At 36.8% G+C, this 22,864-nt stretch overlaps 1 protein-coding gene and 1 long non-coding RNA gene across 2 annotated transcripts in view; both read right to left on the bottom strand.

Moving 5' to 3' along the window:
* Positions 1-7,945: 7,945 nt before the first annotated feature.
* On the bottom strand, positions 7,946-9,299 carry LOC6040415. Its single transcript, XR_005276754.1, has 2 exons — positions 8,913-9,299; positions 7,946-8,853 (listed from the first exon to the last, which is right to left on the bottom strand). It is a non-coding gene; the product is annotated as an uncharacterized LOC6040415 (long non-coding RNA).
* A 4,440-nt stretch (positions 9,300-13,739) lies between these two features.
* LOC6040414 overlaps positions 13,740-22,864 on the bottom strand; it is a 149,994-nt gene continuing 140,869 nt past the window's right edge. Inside the window, 4 exon segments of the mRNA XM_038248912.1 lie at positions 13,740-16,278; positions 16,281-17,241; positions 17,394-17,678; positions 17,741-18,048. Of these exon segments, the coding sequence (XP_038104840.1) occupies positions 15,152-16,278; positions 16,281-17,241; positions 17,394-17,678; positions 17,741-18,048 (2,681 nt within the window). The 3' untranslated portion in view covers positions 13,740-15,151.

Raw genomic sequence — 22,864 nt, 5'->3', positions numbered from 1 at the left:
GACATTTGTTCAGTTTTCGATTCTGAGTCGATATGTATACATGAAGGTGGGTCTACGACGTTTTTATACGAAGTTCATTTTTAGAGCAGGATTATAGCCTTACCTCAGTGAGGAAGGCAAAAAGGCGATCTCATCGTCAACTTTCTTAAGATTTCTTGACATCAACTTCAGGTTCTAAAAGCCTACATTTTTTATTCTCGCAAAAAACAATGTTTAATGATCGATGACAATTCTCTCTACTTTTGGCGAACAGTAAATTGGTTCCACTTTGACAGTTCAAAATTGAGGCCGTTTTGCGAACCACTATTCAGCACCCAGGTTCGTATGAACCAGACACAGATTAACAAAAATAATGCCTCCTTTTCATAATTTCAAGTTGGTCGTCGTTGATCACTGCCGTTCATGATCACCCGCGACAGACACGGACGACGAAACAAAGAGAATCGCAAAAAGTAACTTTTTCAAAACTTTTATTTTTGTAAAATCACGATAACTCGTGATGTTCAAAAGCAAACCCCTTATGTCTATATATATTTTTTTGTAATTGTCTGCTCTACAACTTTGTAAAACATTTTTACACTCTAAAAAACAACCCTGCAAAGTTAGAAAAAAACACGAAATTTTAAAATGAAAAATTGTGTTCTAAATAAAAAAATAACCCTTCTGGGTCAATGTAGATTCAAAAAGTACATTAAATTTCCCATGAAATGACGTTAAAAAAAAATTTACGGTTGAACAAAGGAAAATGGCAGAGTTTTTTTTAAACTTTTTTAGTGTTTTTTTTTCGATGAAAATAATTGTTTTTTTTTCGGAATTTTGAGTACGCCATCAAATTGGGCATCTAATTTTACATAAAATTCCCTTTGACTCAAAATTTCTATCTCATTACCGTTTCAGGCTGCAAATTATTGAAAAACACCTCTTTTTTGCATGTTCCAAAAATTGAAGGGGTCGTACCGCCCCTCCGTCACGAGATATTAAAAACGGGCCTCGGATTCGTGATCAGGCTTGCCACAAATACAGATTTTTTAGCACAGGCCCGAAACACAAACGAATTTTTTTCACAGTTAAAATAAATTTGAGCAGTTTTTGTTAAATTAGCCAAAAAGATAAACATTGTTAGCATCTTTTGGCATGTTCAGTTTTTGGTAATAATATTATTCTTTAAAGTTATACTCGATTGAGTGTTTGGTATGTGCCAAAAAAATCTGTATTTGTGGCAAGCCTGTTCGTGATCAGTGTGGAAGTTTCCTCCGGCCAACACATCTGCTCCGTGCTGCATTCCAATCTCAACTGCCGTTTGGGGGTAGCGAAAAAGCCGCCATCTTGGAAGTTCAGATAACAAACACTCAGAATCAGTATTATTCATATTACTTTGGTAACACGAAGTGTGTTATCCTGGTTAAACTCAAAAGTCCCATGCAAATGTGTAAAACCCAACTGAAAAATGTGTAATGCCGATTCAGAGTGTACGGGCGCACTGTTTGATCGACCAAAAGAAAAAAAGCAAAAAAGGTAAACAGAAAAATCACTTTTTCGAAATGAATTTTCAGCCAATATTGGGATGGAATCTCCAAGGATATGATAGAATTTGGCATCAGCAACACAATTCACCTATTTTTTCAGGTATTTATCGTTTGAATCCCGGGAAATTTGAAAATCAAAAACCCAAACAATGATTTGTTATGGGCTACCATTTGACAGCTAGTGCCTTTGTTGTGGGCTCTCATTTGACAACCGTGCTAATGTCGACTGTTGTCAGTTTGCTTTGGTCGGAATAGGGTTGCCATCCCCCCGCGTTTGACATTGACTCTCTCGCTCCTGTATGCAGGGGTTCCAGGTTGCCAGATAAATCTGGCATTGCCAGATTTTTTGAGTGCCAGTTTGAAAAAAATAATTTTCTATTTCTTCCACACATTATTTTGTTGATGTATTTTGTTTAGTTTGTGAATGTATAATGTATAAAGAGTGAAAATACACTGTTTTTGAACACAAAATTGCTTTTTACTTTGAGAAAAGTGGCTTGCCAGATTTTTTACAGATTTTTTGCCAGATTTTTTTCTGTTCAGACCTGGTAACCCTGCCCCTGTTTGAAAAATGTCGCACGTCGTACGAGTTGTCGCACGGTTTTGATTTTACCGTTTCGATATCGATTGGTCGAAAGGACGACAAACGTACGACAAACACTCGACATGCCCGACGTTGTTTTTTCCATCGATTTACCTTCAATTCGACGTCGATTATCGTCGACGCAAACAGTTTGACAGTTCTCTTCAGTTGAACTTGTTCGGACTTGATTGCAACCGAGTCGAACAAATTGTTGTTGGTTTTAGGCTTTGGGAGGATTTTGGCCAGTTTAAAGGTAAGTTGTGTTCTAGATTGAATTACTTTTTCTGCCGGAAAGTTCCGGCCGGAGTGGGCGACATCCGAATCAAATTGTCTTGTATTCCAGATTGCGGTCTTCGTGGCGGTATAGGAGGAAGAGGAGGACGGGAAATATGGATTACTCGGCGAGCCATTCCGGAAGACGGGACGGGAAGGAACCAGTTTGCGATCGAGGAAGCCGTTAGTGTTTGGTGTTTTACTTTCCGCGGGAGGTTGCCTCCATATCTAATGGAACTGGTGAGTCATGTTTTAGAAACGATGGAGGAGGTGTGCTGGGAGTGCGATTGGACGATCGAAATTAAAAATTAGATGAACATCACAAATTCTTAACTTTTTAATCAAAAAAAAAAAATTAATCCAATAATGCTTTAAAAAAACTTCAACGCTGATTTGATTTGATAATTGTAAAATTAAATTATAAAGTTTTTCATTCTTAATTTAAAATTCTAGCATTCCAGAACTTAAGAATACAAGAAATTGAAAATTCTAAATTCATTTAATTTCTTGATATCGTGCAAATTGTTAATATTCTTAAATTATACAATTCATTAATTTAAAATTCTCAAAGTCTTCAAATATTAAAAAAATAAACTCTAAAATATGAAAATTTTAAAATTGACAATAATTTAAATATTAAAATTCCCTAATTCTTAAATACAAAATTTTTCAATTCATAAATACTAAAAATCTAACATTATAAAGTTCATAAATTCCCAAAACGTTAGTCGCACGAGTTGAAATTTTGAATTCTAAAATTCTAAAAATTATATGTTCTAAAATTCCAAAATTGTAAATTCTAAAAATGCTAAAATTCAAATAATTTATATTTTTAAATAAAAATTATCAAAAATTCTATTTGTTATAAATTCTACGCATTTTAAAAATTAGTAAGTTTCTTAAAATTCTAAAAATTAAAAATCTCTTTTTTTGCACATCTTAAATTTTTGATAATTTTAAATAAAACAAATTTAAAAAATTCAAAAAATAAAAAAAATAAAAAAAATACAAAAAAATACAAAAAATTTACAAAATATATTTTTTAAATTTTAAAAATGTTAAAGTTTTTATTTCTTTTAAATATTTTAAACTTTTAAAAATTCTTTTAAAAAAATCTAAAAATTCTTAAATTTTAAAATTGGAAAAATTTAAAATCTATTAACTTTTGAATTTTTTTTTGGTCTAATGAAAAAAAGGAGTTAAAAATATCACGAATTGAAGTAAATGATTTTGGTATTGAAGTACTCTCTAATTTTAATATTCAGAAAATTAGAATTTTAGAATTTTAGAAGTTTAGAATTTTAGAATTTTAGAATTTTAGAATTTTAAAATTTTAGAATTTTAGAATTTTAGAATTTTAGAATTTTAGAATTTTAGAATTTTAGAATTTTAGAATTTTAGAAATTTAGAATTTGATGATGAGATGATGATGCTGAAATTTGTAAACGTTTGATCATTAAATATTTTTAGAATTCTCAAATTTGGTACAATTTTTAAATAATAATAATATTGTCGAATTTTTTAATTATTTGCAGTAATTTGAGTTTTATACGTTTTTAAATTTAAATTTTTAAGATGTCTTTAAAATAAAAACAATGCGCCATGGGTTTTCTATGTACATAGGACATTTTGTAAAAGTAAGCGAGAATAAATAAATTTAGTTTTTCTTTTATAGTTACAAAATATTTGAATATTACATATTTGAAATTGTATTGTTTTGAAATATTATTATTATTATTATTGAATACTGAATTTAATTTATAAATTCTTGCGAATTGTTGATTGATGTTATATTTTTTCAGGCAACAAACATATTCTGATCTGATCCTGCCTGAAACCATGCGTCCCCGTGTGGTCCCGCGTGGCTTCCGTAGAACCTACGGAAGCAGCCTCTCGTACTCCGGTAAACATCAATCCGTCGGAGGTTCAAGATCGTCGCCAAGGTGTCGCATCCGGGTTTTGATCAGCGCGTCGAGGAGCAAAAGTCCAACACGGCCAAGATGCTGCCATGGCCGCCTCCAACATCCAAGCAGGAAGCTGCGGTCAAGGCAAATCCCGAAGGAAGCAAAGTTGGAGAAGAATCGGCGATCCGCAAGTGAAATTAAGTGAACAAGTAAATATTTTTGTGAAATTTTGACAGTTGAAATAAAAATAAAAAACAATAAAAACAAAACAACAGTTTTTTTCAACTGCAACATAACCTAAAAATCCGAAATGACAGCACACGACAATAGCACGACATTCTAAATAACAAAACCGTGCGACGTCAGTCGAATGTCGTACGACAATGTCGTACAATTTCGATCATCGATCGCACGACAAATACGACATTTTGGTGCAAAAACGTATGACATTCGCGCGAAAGTCGCACGACATTGTCGAGCGACGTCGTACAATTGCACGGACGACAAACGACGGACGTCTGACGGACTTTTCAGTCAGGGTGCCTGTATGTTCATTCGTCTGACAGATCTCTCCGCTTACACGCAAAACTTAGTTTACTCATTTTATTTGTAAGTGCTACTCATGGAATAACTCATAACTCTACAATCAGGGACAAAAGTTAAAAATTAAAAAAATAAATATTGAAATAACAAGCCATAGTTTCAATATTTTCAAGGAAAAACTGTTTTAAAATGCGTTTAACACTAGTTCAGTTGTTTTGCAATCATTAGTTTTCAAAAAATGTAAGATTTGACGAAAAGTAAAATTTAGCGAAAAAACAAATCTTTTTTCGATAATAAACATCGAAAATTTTCTAATATTCTTAAGATTTTTAAATCAACCCGAACAACTGTGATATTAGTTATCAGCCAAACATAGATCTAGGGTTTTTTCTCAAAATTTATTTTCCCTAAAAAACGTAGAAACATGCGCATGTACCCTCCCTGCAAAGGCCTATGAATTGATCTCAGTTGAAAGGTTCTCCAAATCTCTGAATTGCAAATGTACTGTTAAATTCTAATAAAAACACAATAGAATTGAATTGAATTAAATCAACCCGAACATGCTAAAAATTATTCGAAACGCAGGGGAATGCATTTTAAATTAATTTCAGCTGATTGCATTCAAATTTTCATTGAAATTTTGAAGTTTTTTGGAAACATTAAATAAAACTTGTACCAGCCTTATCCAGATTTTTGAGCATGGAGGACGTTTCAAATAGTAACGGCGTTACGCACGCCAGAAATGTCAAAATCGCATAGGGGTACCAAGCAACATAAGAAACAAAAAGTGTCATACCATGACACACATTTTTTTTGGTAATGTTGGTAGCATGAGTGGAAAAGGCCAAGCAATTCACGAACGATCAGAATCGCTAAGTGAACCGATTTTGATTGTGGATAAGTGAATGAAAATGAAATGAAAATCAGAACCCTAGTTCAAAAATAAATCAATTTGATCAAATTACATACAAGTAGAATATCTCAAAATTGCATAGTACAGAAAATTGATTTAATCCACTGAAAAGTAGATTTACAATCACTCAAAATTAAAAATTAAGTCAAATTCCAAGCTATATTTTTGCAGACTTTTTACATTTTTTGAAACATGGTATCATTAACATTCCAACGCCCAAGGCTTCAAAAAAGTTGGAACGGTAACTTCAACTCGCTGGTTCTCGGGCAAAACTCAACCAATCAAGATGATTCTTCTTTCCAGTGATTTGTTAGGATGTCTAGATGATTCTAGAACTTTGCAGAACTTAATTTGTTCAAATCTCTGATTTTTGCGATCAAAAACATCGTTCCAACTTTTTTTTTCTTGCGTAAAAAAAAAATCGCCGAAAATTCAGCGGAGGCAGTCGTTTAAAAAAAGTTGGAACGATGTTTTCGGTCGCAGAAATTACAGATTTGTTCAAATCAAGTTCTGCAAAATTTTAGAATCATCTAGACATTCTTACAAATCACTGGAAACAAGAATCGTCCCGATTGGTTGAGTTATGCCCGAGAACCAGCGAATTGAAGTTACCCTTCCACCTTTTTTTGAAGGCTTGGGCGTCCGTGTAAGTTGGACAAGCGTTGGGCGTTCCAGTGTTAAAAAAAAATATTTTGAAGCGATTCCACGTCAAACGAGCAGGATCCAGATCAAAAGTGCTCCAATTTGGTTCAAATTTGACATGGGAATTCCATAGCCAAAATAATTAAATCGAAGTAAAAGTACCATGCTTCTCCATAGAAATGAGTTCCCTGTACATTTTGCTGGAGACGCATGGTTCTTTAGGTTCGATTAATGTATGAAATTCCGATAATTAAAATAAACATATCTAAGAATACTGTGCCTGGATATTCATATTTTTTTATATGTTACGTAAAAAACATTCTAGAAAAATATTTTCAACTCTAGATTAAATTTACAAAACAACCTATGAGTCATGGGTTTTCTATGCAAACTCTCTGGTTCCGAGACCTTCAAATCTGCATATAAAAATTGGCTCGGCGATATAATATTGATTCTACCGTTTCGGAATTTTTTTTTTTCAAATGTGGTTTTTGTGAAAATTTTCAAAAATTAATGTTTTGGACCATCGTAATCACCGAACAAATAAATAACGTCATGATTCGAAATCCGGACATCTTATATCTGGCATAAAATCATGTAATAAGTTGGAAATGTAGAAGTATTATCAGGATGTAGTACAAACAGTCAATTTTAAGAGAATGCATGGAAAATATGTCTTTTCTAAACATTTTTCATCAGAATTCCAAAATTAAAATGACTTGTTGTGCTTCGTATCCCGGAGACTGGTAAAAATTGATTCGAAATCCGGACACTTTTGCTTCGAATTCCGAACACTCGATTTTGCTTATGAATCGCATAAATTTGGACTGAAATTCAAGTGAATGGCATTCTTTAGGTCCCAAATAAGCTGTAAACATCAAAACAATCGATATTTTATATAAAAAATTGCTAGAATTTAAGGAAATCAGAACCAAAATTCTGCTGAAATTCTGCTTTGCCTTCCCGGTGCTTCGAATGCCTATGAAATATTTCAGTGAAATATTTCACAGTTCTGGTAAACTCATATTTTTATTTATTTTTATTGTTTTGGCATTGGCTACAGCATCCAGACATATTTGAAATTAAAGTTGATGTTAGAATTCATCAAGTCACACAGTTTTGACAATAATTATGCAAACTTATATCCAAATAATTGATAAAACAAGCTGAGGTGTCCGGGTTTCGAAGCGTCCGGATATTCCAATCATGACGTTACGGGTCTAATTATTTTGGCCAAGGAACTTCCATGTGAAATTCACGATTTTTTTTTTAAATTGAAAACAAATATTTTTACATTTCTAGATTTTGTAATTTATGAATATTCAAAAAAAAAATCATTTTTAAAAATTTCAATTAACCATTGACAATTGAACACTAAGGTTTAAAGGAAAAATATTTTTTGTAGCTAGAAACTTTTTGACGACCAGCACACTAAAAAACAATTTTCGGGAGAGCGAAGGTCTAGAAATTTGCGCCGAGATGAAAACCCAATATTTTCGGAACAAATACAAAAAAACCATATTTTTGTACCAAATTTCGGATCAATGACAATTTCTCGTGCTTTTTTTTTCTTACAAATCACACTTTATTCGTTACTGATAAGATGGTTCCCTCTTTAAATACAAAGCGATTTGGTTTTCCCTGGTTCGTCGTCGGTCGCACAAGCTCGTCTTCGTCAGGTCAGTAAAGAACATTGGGTGCTTATTTTCTAAATTGCGGGTGAAGCTGCGCCAAAAACTGTGTGTGTTCTTCGTGCTGGTGGTGGAAATCGAAATCGTACTTATCGCTAGAATGTGCTCAAGATACATACACTTAACTAAAGGTAAGCGAAAACTAGGTGCTTTAATGTAGTCTACCATTTAATAGATTTATTTAAAGTATTCTTCTCTAACGATAATAAAATAGCTTAAAATGTGATTTTGTTGGTTTGTTTGTTTGTGTGTGGGGGCTGAAAATCGAATCCGGAGTGTCCTATTGGTTAGTAAAATAATTACTGAATAAATTAAACCTCGATTTGTTTTTACTTTTCTCTAACAATTATTAACATTTATGCAACAAAAAATATCGTCTACCGTTACAGTTACAGTTACTTTAGGGCGCTAGAGCTATTAAATCGTCACATTACGCTATGGACCGAAACTGGATGAGAGGAGGATTCGCTCGAAGGAAAACAAGTTGGGGTCAAAAAGGGGTTTGTTTCAGCATTTCCGGTTTATCTCGCTCGCTCGCTCGTTCTCACTCGTGTGCACAAGTCGTTACTGAAGGTGTGTGAATAGTTGAGTTGTTTTGACTTAAGCTCGCAGTATTGCAGTATTAGGAGAGATGGTTTGGTTTGGTTGGTTGGAATTTTCGGGGCGGGCTCGAGCCGCTGCGGCGGATTTACAGTTCCATGGCCTTTTCCTGGTCAGCTTGCATTCTCTCCCGCAGCTGGGCGACGCTGTCCTCGATTCTGACAATCAGTCGGATTTTCTGTAGATTGAAAATAAATATGAGGTAAATATCACAAAATAAATAATGAAGAAACTCACGTTGGCCTTATCGCCGGGGGTGTTTCTCCACAGCCAGATCATGTAGCCGGGGATGCACAGCATCGAGGACAGGGCGGTGAACCAGCCGAACGCGTGCGCCCACAGCGGGTACGAGTAGCCGAGGTACTTGACCGGGGTCCACTGCACGATGTTGAAGATGAACACACCCTGTGTTGGTTGTGTTTATTTGATACAAAAAAATGATACAAAAGGTTACATTAGATATTATGAACGAGATTTATAAGTAAAAATTGGGCGGTAGAAATTTGCTTTCAGAGCTGGTTTAAAACTTATCGAAAAATCATTAAAAAAATGTGTGATGCATCAATCTGTGGATGACAGAAAAATAAACATTAATGAAATATCTACAAAAGTTACCCTGATTTTTGTTTATTTACCTTTGTATAATCATATTTGGCACCTTTGGACTCCTAGGTTCGAGCAGAAACTTTCAATAGAGACCACAAAAGACCTGCGGGTCGTTAAAGTGGATGGTTTGATTGACATTTTTGGCTAAAACTGAGGGGTCTTCTCAGTGGCAAAACAAAAAAAAAATATCTGTCCATACAAATTTTCGTACAATTTATCCATGCAGATTTGTTACATAAATTAACGAAAATCTTTTATCACTTTAAGTTGAAGTTACAAATCTGGATTTTTTTTGAAAAGGTCCAATAAATTTTCAGTTTTTGCTTTTTGAATCTTTTTTTGTACCCCTGACTCAAGGGTGATCTAATTTGGTTCAAAATCGGGATTCGTACATGTTTTGATTGTATCAATAGCTCCACCAAATTTGAGCTTGATCAGAAAAAGTCGATTTCGAATGTGTACTTTTTTGTGTACATTTGGCGCGAAATGACCCATAAATCATAAATCATGCGTAAAAAAATCACGTTGCAAACAAGTTGGGTAAATACACTCAACCCCCGGTGATTGGTTACTTTTTCGTTGGACACTTTTTTTGTTTGTACCCCGTTGGTTGGTCAAAGTCAAACTAAAAAGTGACGAACTGTCACTTTTTACACGGCGCTCACGCACACTTTCAAAACAAACGTTTGGTAGTGCGTGTGAGCTCCGTGTAAAAGGGGTGTCAAACAAAAAGTGACCCCGTTCGTTTGACAACAGTTGTTTAAAAAAATATATTTTGGTCATAAATGTAGTTTTTACCTTCCTCACCTCAATGAGGAAAGGCTATAAAATCACTCGAAAAATGAACTTCTTTATTTGACCTCGTAGACCCACCTTCACGTATACCTATCGACTCAGAATCAAATTCTGAACAAATGTCTGTGCGTGTGCACCGAAAAATATGCACACGATTATCTCCGGACTGGCTGAAACGATTTGGACCGTTTGGCTAGAGTTTCAAATATTGTAAAAAGGGTGGCTTTTGTAAGAAAACTCGTCATGCTATATATTGTTTAAAAGGTATTTGAAAGACCTTTCCAACGCGTTCAAAATATTGATGATCTGACAACCCCATCAAAATTTATGAGCACTTAAGTGCTATTTATATACTTTTTTGAGGCCGGATCTCAAATATTTTGATGAAAAAGTTGTCCGAATCTATCATGCGACCTATCGTTTGATAGATAATCAAAAGACCTTTCGAACAAGTCAAAAAGATTAAAGATCTGACAATCCTATCTAAAGTTATAAGTACTTTAGTGTTTTCATTGAACTTTTTTGAGGCCGGATTTCAAATATTTTGATCAAAATATGTGAGGAAGGCACCAACCACCTAAAGGTGGATTGAGTAAGGTTTTTCTATTCAATTCGATCAATTTGGCAATCATTCCTTAACTTATAAAAAATTCAATTACAAATGTTAGAAAAGCCGTTATAAATTGAATTTTTCCTTTACATTTTTGAAATACTCTATTTTTTATTATGATCAAAACCACCACGGTTGATTTTTTTTTATTTTACTGATTCTACTATTAGTGAAGTTTTTGATTAGGATGTTCTTTTTTTCAAATAACTAACTTTTTGAGTAACATTCCTATACTCAATTATTTCTAAACTATACAACAAAAAATTCCGTGAAATTCTAACGTTTTGAAATTGACATGCCGCGTAATTTCATTTTTTTACCGTAAAAAATCACTAGCCCTACTTATGTCTTACTGTTTGGATGCTGCCAAGGGAGCGTTCTTTTATAACGTAACGCGAAATTTGGGATTTTTTACCCCCTCCCTCCCCTTCGTAACAAATCGAGTTTACTGATCTTCAGTTGATGAAAATTCAGTGATACTTTACTGAATTTCAGCGAAGCAATTTGGTGTGTATGGTTAGAAAAAAAAATCACAAACAAAATAATATTTTCAACAAGTTGCAAAAATAAGATTTTTCAGCACGAGTCCTTTGTCCTCATTGGATAAATACAACGAGTTCTGAAAAAGTGGAGTTTTGCAACGAGTTCCATACAACATTATTTGCATTTGAGCAACTCTCTACGAAATCGGCCGATTTCAACCATTTTTTTTTTTGTATTTTTTTTTATTTGACTCAAACCAAATTAGCTATTTTGAGTGAATTTTCTGATCATATTGGTGTCTTGGGCAAAGTTGTAGGTATTGTTGAGGACTATTGAGAAAAAAATAGGTACACGAAAAAAAAAAATTGCAGATTTTTTAATCAACTTCTTTTCACTAAAACTAAATCCGCAACTTTTGAGCCATAGAGAAACATGGTAAAAAAATCTGCCGCCGAGTTATGAATTTTTGAAAAAAAATAGTGATTCTTGGAAAAAATCAAAGTTTCATGCAAAAACAAGTTTGACACTATTTTTTAATGCAAAATTGAATTTGCAATCGAAAAGTACTTCACATAAGTAGATTCACACCGAAAGTTTGATTTTAGCGAAATATTTGCAGTTTTTCAATTTTTAAAAAATAGTGACCATGAGTGACCATTTCTTAAAATATTTTTTTTGAAAAGTTCAGAAAATTTTCTTTGAAATTGTCTAAGAGACATTGAAGATTGGACCTTGGGTTGCTTAGATAGAACCGCTTTAAGAAAAAGAAACACGAAAATTTAAGTTTTCTAAATCTCACCAAAACAACCCGCCATTTTCTAATGACGATATCTCAGCAACTAATGGTTCGATTTTCAATGTTTGAAAATTTTGAAATTAAGACTAGCATTTTTAATGGGCGTAATATTCAATGTTTGGCCCTTTTAAAATGCTAGTCTTGATTTAAAAAATTTCAAAATATTTTTTTCGAAAGATCGGAAAATTTCACGAATGTTTCATGTATTAAAATTGAAAATCAGACCATTATTTGCTGAGATATGGTCATTAGAAATTGGTGGGTTATTTTGGTGAGATTAAGAAAACTTCAATTTTCGCGTTTCTTTTTTTTTAAAGCGGCTCTATCTGAGCAACCCGAGGTCCAATCTTCAATGTTTCTTAGACAATTTTGTAGCAAATTTTCTGAACTTTTCAAAAAAAATATTTTCAGAATCGGTCACTCATGGTCACTATTTTTAAAAATTGAAAAACTGCAATAACGCTAAAATCAAACTTTCGGTGGCTATATCTTGAAAACGGAGCCCTTTTTCAAAAAATCTGTAAAGTAATTTTTGATTGCAAATTCAATTTTGCATTAAAAATAATGTCAAATTTGTTTTTGCATGAAACTTCGATTTTTTCCAAAAATCACTATTTTTTTCAAAAATTCATAACTCGGCGGCAGATTTTTTGACCATGTTTCTCTATGGCTCAAAAGTTGCGGATTTTTGTCCCCTCAAGCATATCAAAAAATCTCGAAAATAAAATAATACTTATTTTGGGAAATTGAGTTCCAGTGAAAAAAAAGTTGATTAAAAAATCTGCATTTTTTTCCCTGTACCTATTTTTTTCTCAATAGTCCTCAACAATACTTACAACTTTGCCGAAGACACGAAATTGATCAGGAAATTCACTCAAAAGTTACAGCTGTTTGAATGTTTACATACCATTTTTGTATGGACAGCAGCCAAAATTGTATGGAGACTTGTATGGGTAAACCAATGACGCAAAATAGCTTATTTGGTCATAGGGAAAATCTCCAGGATTTACTATTTTTTATTCGCTGTATTTTAGCAACCAGAGGTCAATCTCAATTTCTCTTAGGCAATTTTTGCTGGAAATTTTCTGAACTATTCGAAAAAATATTTTCAGGAATGGACAGTTTTTCTTTTAAATCCACAAAAGGAAACTTTTCAGTTAAAATTAAACTTTAAGTGGTTTTATCTTGAAAACGGTGCACTTCATCAAAAAATCTTTGAAGTACTTTTCGAGTTCAAATGAAATATTACATTAAAAACTGTTGGATTTTTTTTTACCAAAATTTTTATTTTTTCCAAAAAAATCATAACTTGGCGGAAAATGTTTATCCATATATTTCTATGGCTCAAAAGTGGCAGTATTTAGACAGGGCCGAATGGTTTTTTTCCAAAGTGCTGTTCGCTACTCCCACATATTCCATTCAATTTTTTGCTTGTATGCAACAGCGACAAACCGCAATAATTCTCCATATAAACTTTGGAGAAAAGCCTAGAGTTGAACCTGCGCAGAAATTTTACTCAATTTTTGTAGGTCAGTGTGATAATCGAGTCTGCATCAGACTGATTTTCCGATCCCAGCTCAGTACTTACCTGCAAAGATTCAACTTTCAATGCAAAACTCTTCTGTAATACAAAGCAGAAATTCAATCAACGAGCAGCTTTTCCATGCACAATGCAACATTCACATTCTCTGATGCAACAGACTTTGAGTAAATAGAAATAAAGGATGCTTGTGATATATCTTCTCCTGTTACAACAGTAAAAAGACGTTCAATCTTCTTTTTGTTTTGTTTTCTTATTTTCGCTTTTTACAAATAGTTACCAGTGAATTTGCTGTGTGTTTACTTTTTGTTATTAACATGTTTGTTTGTTCTGTAAAATTTTCGGTTATGAGACTGCATGAGCGCCATTGAGAATGCGTTTGATTTTTTTTTTTTCGGATGAGATTGGTGCAAAATAAGTTGTCACGGGGAATGGCGATGAGTTTAGAGCACTTGCTTATGTTACAAGATGAGTCAGAATGAAGGAAATCAACGAGATTTTTGAAATGTGAAAATGTATTCGAGTGATAACAAAAATGTGTTCGAAGAGGAAAGGAAGGAAAAATTACCAAGTAGAAATAGCGCAATAATGATAACTAGCTTAATTCTAAACGAAACGTGCTTAACTCTGTACAAATTCCTCGACAATTCAGACTCGCCTGCAAACAATTCAATCTTCTCAGCAATAGTGTGTGTGTGTGTGTTGTTACGACCCTGTACAAACCTAAACTAAATATTTTAGCTTTTTTTCAACGTTTTTTTCTTCTCTGTTTTGTACTAAACTCTAAACACAACTTAAACGCTACTGGAAAATGTTTGCTCGAGGGAGAAATAGCTGAACCCGGCACCACAATTTTTCTCTCTTCGAGTTTGAAAGATTGCCGCATCGCTGTTGCTGGTGAGGAATTCTTCAGCGTGTTTCGTTGCGAAATTAAATCGTTAAACTATTATTTGCAGTTTCTAGACTTTAGGTTTTTTGTTGTTTTTAAGTTTGGGGCAAGGGGGAAAGTTTGTTTGTGTGGAAATCTTTTGGCTGTGAGTTTTTTTGTGTGTTGTAGAACTATTCGAAGTTACAAAGTAACAATAAATACATCTTATCGCTGATAAAAAAGACACCGTTGGGTGAGAATTTTGTGGAAGAAACGTTTAAATTCATGATCTCTTTTTTTGTTTGCCTACATAACCTCTCTTTGATATTTTTGATATATTTTAGGTTTTTTTTAATGGTTACCCTTTCTCTCTTTATACAACTAACAAATCTCTTTGTTTGAATAATGCTTTGCTTGCGCGGTTAGCCAATTTTGACAAATATTTTAGTATTAAAAAACAAATATTTATACACTTTTTAAGGGTTTCTCCAAATCTTTCTGTGTTGTGTGTGAGTGAGTGAGTGTGGAAAAGCACTAACTTCCGGATCCGGTGCGGAAGGAGTTTGGTTGGCTGTGACGACGTCGACGAACATTTTTTTATATCACATTGTTTTTTTCTCTCTCTTAAAAAAGTTTGTTTTGTTTTTCACCTATAAGGTTTTACACTGGGATAAATCAAGTGCGTCGTGACGCTCCACGTCACGTGACACTCTTTCACTTTTCCTTTCTCAAGACGATCGCAGTAGGCCAACCCACTTGTTTTTGTTTACCTTCTTACTCAGAGCTTCTTCTCCCAGATGAGCACGTGGGCGTCCGTCGAGTTGGTTTGGCCGAGCCCTGCCAGCGACGTCGTGGAGCCGGTTCGCTGGTGGTGGTTCTGGGGCGAGTTGGTGGCGGATTTCGCGGCGCCGTCGGCGCGCTCCCAAATGTGCCGCCAGTTGACGTAGCCGCGGCCGCCGGTCAGGGTGAGGATGGTGCGGCGTGCGGAACCGTTTTCGCCACTGCCGCCGCCAGCTGCGTTGGTCGTTCCGTTGGCGCTGCTTGAGGTGGTCTTTTTCCGCTTGCCGGTGTGGGTGGGGAACTTTTCCGCCGGTTCGGCGGGTTCTTTGGAGGGTGGGGCCGCCGCCGACGCGGGGACGGTGAGTTCCGACTTGGGGTGGGGCGTTACTTCGTTCTCGTTGATGTGCTCCAGGTCGGACGCGTTCATCTTGTGGCTGGCGCTGGAGCTGTTGCGGGACACGTTCTTGCTGCCGCTGCGGCTGCCCACGTTTTCGTCACTGCCGGACGAGGTGTACACGCTGGAGGAGCGCGACTCCATCGACCAGTTGGACAGGTCCAGGGAGCGTGGTCGGCTCACCTTCATCCGGAGGCGGCGATCAAGGGTGGACACCTTGGCCGGGATCGCGGCAATGTCCGGATCGCTCCGCCGCAGGTAGTCGTAGTTCGGGTCGAGGATGTTCCGGTCTTCTCCGTTCTCGATGTCCTCCTTGACGAAGATCAGGTCGCTGTACAGGCCGTACACGTCGCAACCCTGGTCCGAGTACTGCGACGAAGAGGACAGCGTCGAGTGGATCGACGGAGAGAAGGCACCGCTGCTGGTTCGCAGATTTCGCGGCAACGTCTTTGCCATCCGCCCAGCGTCCATCGGAGCGGGTTTCTTCCGCCGGAGAATCACCGGACTAGAGCAAATTTGTTGCTTCAGCGCACTCGCAGTGACCTCCTTACCCTTCTCCGCATCTTCCGCGCTCTTCTCCACAGTTTCCTTCGCCTCAACCACACCTTTTCCATCCAAAACATCCCCAGCGGCCTTCACCGCCGACTCCGGCGCCAACGCATGGTACGACCGCGTCACCAGCGGCAACAGGAACGTCACCGGCCCAAGATGCGCGTGGTACGAAATGTTCACCCTCCGCTAATGATCGGAACGCCCTCCAACCGTGGCAGCGGGATCGTCAACGTAATTCCCACGTTCGTACCCACCCACAGCATTCCCTTCGCGGCCATCAGCGCCGTCACCTGGATCGCCGTCGAGCTGGACTCGCGCGACGGGTTCTGGTGCGACGACGTCACCCGCAGCACGTTCGACGCAATGTTGATGTCCTGCAGGTGCTTGAACGTCTCCGTGTGGTACAGACAGATAATGCTCGAATTCTTCAGCGAGATCCACAACCCGATCCCGGAATGCGCCAGCAAATTCACACTCGCACTCACATTCCCCACCGTCGTGTGCTTCACGTGGAAACTCTTCTCCACCTCGCAACTCCGCCCGTTTATCACATGAACGTGCTTCCCCGCCGCAAAGTAAACACTCGCATTTATCGCCAGCAAACTGCTGATCGGCTCGCTCTGCACCGCCAAAATCTTCGGACTGTTCAAGCTCCAAATCCCCAGCGCCGTCTTCCCAAACACCAGCACGCTCCCGTTCGTCATGCCCACAAACACCCGCTCGTTAAAGTACAATATCTGACTAGGAACCCCCGGCAGCGACAAGTTCACCAGCTGCTCATCATTAATCGGATAGCTCGCCGAGTACACCAACACCCGGTGGTTGTTCGTCCCCATCCACACGCTATCCGCGCCCACATCGTCCCCGCTCATCAACCCGCCCTCTTTCACGTACTCCATACACGTCACAATGGTCTCCGCCAAGCTGAACCGCGCCACCTCCCCGAATCCCCCATTGCTCTGATGCTGGGCCGAGTTGTGCGCCAAAATCGTCAGATGGCTGTTGATCTTGTCGCTCGAGCAGATCCACAGCGTGTTCGAGTGCTTGGAGCGCTTCCGCGAGGAGGGCCGGGGACCGTGCCGAGCGGCCGCCGCCGCCATGCCCGATGCCAGGTTCGACGAGAAGTAACAACCGCAGCAGACCTGGAAGCGAGAAAGTTGTCGAGTCATGCAATGGATGGTACTAGTGTTCAGGATGAAGTTGAAACAAAATTGGATTAAATGCGTGCTGAACTGCAGTATGACTATGGGTTTTCGTCATGAATTTCAGACCTCGACTGACTATTTTGACTCACCTCGGTTTGATGCTGCGACTTGTACGCCGGATAGGCCTTCACGAACAGGGGCATCTTGGCGAGCGAGTAGCGCTGCTCGTGCTCGGCACCGATCTGCCACGCCGGCGAGTTGTTCGGATCGAGCGCGAGCTGCGCCAGCCGCAGCTCCGTAATCCAGTCCTTCTTGACGACCGGGTTCTCGATCTGGAATGTGTACGTGACGTCCTCCTTGCCGCCCTTGGCGGCGTTCTTGAGCACCAGCTGCAGGCAGCACGAGTCCACCCAGGAAATTTCTTCGTCCTTTCGCTGTTTTGAAAAATCACTGTTAAGCTTCAAGCTCAAATCAACTTCCAGAAGCACCCGCTTACCTGTATCGACGCCTGAATGTCCGCCAGGATGGACTTGGTGACGCCCAGGTTGATCTCCCGGTACGTGCCCTTGAGCGTGCCCACTAGATCGTTGATGCGCGACATGACCTCGTAGTCGTGCATCAGGTTATTCATCTCGCCGCACAGGTTGTCCGCGTCGGAGCCGGCGGCGCCGGGCAGTGTCGCGCCACCGAACGAGCTGTTCATGGTGGAGTTGCAGGTGGTGGAGGCGCCGGGAAGGCCACCGGGACCGATGTGGGGCGAGTCGAAGCTCGAGTTGGACTTGAGACTGTTGCCGCGCTTCATGCCTGGAAGGGGAAGGGAGGTTAGGACATGGGTTGGGAGGCGAAAATCATACACCCGTCAGCAATATTAACTTTGTTTTTGTGTACTTTATCATCAGCTCCCCAAGGGCAAAGAATTGCTTGGTCTTGCATGTACGGAAACGAGTGAACATTTCTCTCGTCAGTGCAAGGGCGCGTAAAAAGTATTATTACACAGCTCGACATTTTTGAAGTTGATGTCAGTTAACGGTATGATAGATTTAAGCTCCCTGAACACGCTCCAATCAACAAAATTGAATTTTAGTAAATTCTCTGTAAGTAAATAAAATTGTAAATTTGCTATGGGATCAAGTTTAACAACCATGCGCATCCCCTTATTTTTGCTACCCCCATAGATAAACGTGGATGTGCATGGTTGCTTAAGAGAATTCCATAGAATTTGTTCCCAAATTTATAATTTCATTTATTAGCAGGGATTCCACTACAATTTAATTCCGTCAATTGGAGCGTGTTCAGGGAGCCCAAATCTGTCATACCTTGATGAAACTGAGGCGTTTACTGACATCAACTTCCAACATGTCGAGTTGTGTTATCAGTATGATAGAATGGTATAGGAACTAAAAATAATTCTCCTGATGAAGCTGTCGAATATGTGTATAGAACGTCAATTGGGGCGAATCGGGACGACAGTCTGAATAGATACAGCAGTTTTTAGAGCACTTAAAAGCTTGAACATATTAGCTTTGAAAAATATTTGCAATGGCCTCAGGAACTAAAAAAAATAAAGATTGAAAAAACGAAACAAAATTTAAACTTTAATCGAAGAATATTTGAGTTATTGGTTTTTTTTTTTATTGTATTGAAATTATAATTTCTTAGATTTTTTGAACAGTAGCATAATCAAATATTTGAATTAGATGTGCTGAACTTTGCAAATTTAGAATTTTCGAATTTTAAAATTTTTTGAACTTAAATTTCAAAATCTTTGGATGTTTGAATTTTAGATTTTTTTTAAGGTATTAATATTTTGAATGCAGATTAAATTAACTGTTGTTTTGACATGCTCAATATGATTATGAACGCTGGAAAATTCTTTTATTTCCATAAAAAATAAGTTTTTTTTCTGAAAAAAAATTGTCACCTTATTTTTCGGACCGAACTTGAAGGGTGAAGGTTAGCGTGGTTCACGTTTCTATGAAAAAGACAAAAGTTGTTATTTTGTCTTGCATCAACCGGAATTTCGTTCTTTTATGTCCCCAGAAGCACTCCTGAAAATTTGAGCCCATTTGGTAAGGTCTAGGAGCTCCAGTTTTAATTTGAAATTTATATGGGATTTTGATTTATTTTCCATGGGAAACTATCTTTTTTTACATTGTATTAGGAATTTTTTTTTATAAATCGATGAAATGACTTGATTCTTATAGTAGGAGATAGGTTTTGAACTGGGGAACAACTTTGTAGAACATACCAGCAAGCTAGGAAGTGACCCTTTAAAGATACAGATACTTTTAGATGGTGGCTGGCCCCTTCAAAAGCCACCATCTAAAAGTATCTGTATCTTTAAAGGGTCACTTCCTAGTTTGTTGGTATGTTCTACAAAGTTGTTCCCCAGTTCAAAACCTATCTCCTACTATAAGAATCAAGTCATTTCATCGATTTATAAAAAAAAATTCCTAATACAATGTAAAAAAAGATAGTTTCCCATGGAAAATAAATCAAAATCCCATATAAATTTCAAATTAAAACTGGAGCTCCTAGACCTTACCAAATGGGCTCAAATTTTCAGGAGTGCTTCTGGGGACATAAAAGAACGAAATTCCGGTTGATGCAAGACAAAATAACAACTTTTGTCTTTTTCATAGAAACGTGAACCACGCTAGTGAAGGTGTAAAACGATATCAAAAATTTTAAAATTAAGAAATTTATATCAACTAATGGTCCGATTTACAATGTTAAAATATGAAACATTCGTGAAATTTTCCGACCTCTTCGAAAAAAATATTTTAAATTTTTTTAAACCAAGACAGACATTTCAAAAGGGCGTAATATTGATCTTTTTGCCCTTTTAAAATGTTAGTCTTGATTTAAAATTTTTAAAAGTATTTTTTTCGAAAAGATCGGAAAATTTCTCGAATGTTTCATATTTTAACATTGCAAATCGGACTATTAGTTGCTGAGATATCGACATTAGAAAAAGGTGGGTTGTTTGGGTGAGACTTAGAAAACATCAATTTTCCTGTTTTTAAACACTTGCATGGCAATATCTCAGCAACTAAGGGTCGTGTCAACGAAGTTCCAAAAAACAAAATATAGAGAATTTTCTCAGCTTTCCAAAAATATTTTTTTCAAAAGTGAGCAAACATGCGCACTAATTTAAAAAAATGAAAAACTGCGATTATTTTCAAAAAACTCACCTAAAAATGGCCGTAACTTGAAAACGGTGCACTTTATCAAAATTTCACTAAAGTACTTTTTGATTGCAAATTTCTGAAAAGTTGGCATTTGATGTCCTCTAAAACATATAAAAAAATAAAAAATAAAAATAGTGTTTTTTGCAAATCAAGTTTTAGCAAGAAAAAGTTAAATAAAAAACCACCAAAAAATTTTTTACCGTGTATTATTTTTTTTCAGTGTAGTCCATATCCATACCTACAACTTTGCCGAAGACACCAAATCGATCAAAAAATTCCTCCAAAAGATACATATTTTTGAATTTTCATACATCATTTTTGTATGGACAGCTGCCAAATTTGTATGGAAAATTATATGGAGAATCTAATGATGCAAAATGGCTTTTTTGGGCATACCGAAGGCACCAAAAAAGTTTCAGTCGGATTAAAAAATATTAAAATTAAAATTAAAAAAAAATACCGATTTCGTGGAGAATTGCTCTATATCAGTAACAACATTTCAAAAGGGCGAAACCTACGATCCTGCCGTTTCGGGAAAATCAACATTCAAAATTTTGCAATTCCGATCAATTCCTATTTCCACAAAAAAGCATGAAAACCATATTTTTTTTCAAAACGTAATAGAAAATAGCAATAATTTCATCATAGAGAGCAATTTGAAATTAATTAAGGTGTTTTTGCTTTTAAAAATTGAGAAAAACAAATTACGCCTTTTTGAAGAGCTACCTCCATTTTCGCCCCACCGTATTCGCCACCCACTCAACCAAAACAACGGTTTAGCCTGTCAGGTTACGCCACAAAGCAAAAGTAAACAACATATTCGCCCTTTTGGTTTTTGTTCACTTTTCGGGTTTTTTTTTAAGTGGTGAAACAACTTTTTTATCATTGTGAAACGTTACAGTCAGTGATAATACAGTGATATTTGCAACCTCAGTGATAAAAAATTGGTCTAGAAAGACTTCATAAGGAGTCCGGTTCAGGCCAAGACTCGTTGAGCTAGGATACACCGTAAGTAGCAAGCTGGTTTGACGATGTGGTCTATATTGAAGTGACGTTCCTTGGGGTGTCCCCGCCGGAAGTGGGAGACATGGCACCTGACGACTAGGCCACCCCGCGACACCATCCTGCCTTCTCAATCTTTGCTTAGCTTCGATGGTTACGGAGGCGATGATTTTGTACGGCATTCCTCCTAAACCTCCCTACACTAACTTTTTGTCCTGCAACTGCTCGACCCAGAGTCCCCGGATGTCCCAAGAACCTGTAAATTATGGACCTTCATATCTAGATTGTGAATCCAGACCAGATCCGATACTACAATAATTGAAATTAAAAAGTTATGTATTTAGGATCATACAAATCTGTGTTTGTTGTGGAATTGTGGTCAGAGACATCAAAAACATACATTTTGATCCATTTTGAGGATTGTCAGGTTAAAATTCACTAAATTATAACGAAAATTTAGTGTTTCTAAATATACGTCGGAACTTGCAGAAAACACTACATTCGCCCTTCGTGATTGGATGAAAACACAAGGGCGGAAACTCAATTTGGTTTGTTTTGATTGATGTTGTTGATTAGCCCTTTTGTTTTTTGCTTGTAAAACTACGTATTCTCGGAATTTTGTGATGATGGAGAATGTTTTAGAATCAGTTTTGTTCGCTTTATATGATTCTGACAAAAACTCAGTTTGTTTACATCTGAGGGTTTCGCCCTATTGAAAAGTTGTTACAGATATCAAATGTTGCGTTTTTTTACATAATACCGCACGTAGAAAAATAAGGCATATTTGAATCAACAAAACGTTTTGTTGATTTGAAAATCATATTTTTTGTTGAATCAACGCTAAACCTCAAAGCAGCTTTTTCAAAACAACAAAAGACTTTTGTGGAATCAAGGTTTGTTTCAACGCAAAATCGGCGTTGATTATATTCAACAAAATTTTTGTTGATTCAAACCTCGTACAGGCTGATTCTACAAAACTTTTTTCTGCGTGCGTATATTTTTGCGTTTTTTTGTATTGTGTTGTAAAAACTGTCGTTCAAAATCAATAACAAAATTTTAGAATTTAAAAATAAACGGTATTTTGTCTATTTTGTAAACATAAAAATGTCTTAGGAAGTGTAATCTCGCAAAATTTGGTAGGGACCATCCACAAACCACGTGGACACTTTTTGAAATCTCAGCCCCCTCGTGGACAATTGTCCATACAAAAACTTTTTGTATGGATCGTGGACAATCGCCATACCCCCTAAAGTGTCCACGTGGTTTATGGATGGTCCCGCGAAATTTGATATCTAAATTGCTGATTATAAAAAATAGTATGTATTTAAAAAATACGGTATTCGGTGAATGTTTAAAATGTAAAATAGTGAAAATCCATTTGAAATTTGAAACCCATATTACCAATAATGAAAATATGATTATTTTAG

The sequence above is a fragment of the Culex quinquefasciatus genome, chromosome 1 (assembly GCF_015732765.1).
Source record: "Culex quinquefasciatus strain JHB chromosome 1, VPISU_Cqui_1.0_pri_paternal, whole genome shotgun sequence".
Taxonomy (NCBI): Eukaryota; Metazoa; Arthropoda; class Insecta; order Diptera; family Culicidae; genus Culex; species Culex quinquefasciatus.
The sequence above is the reverse complement of the archived record's forward strand: the minus strand, read 5'-3'. Positions and strand labels throughout refer to the sequence as shown.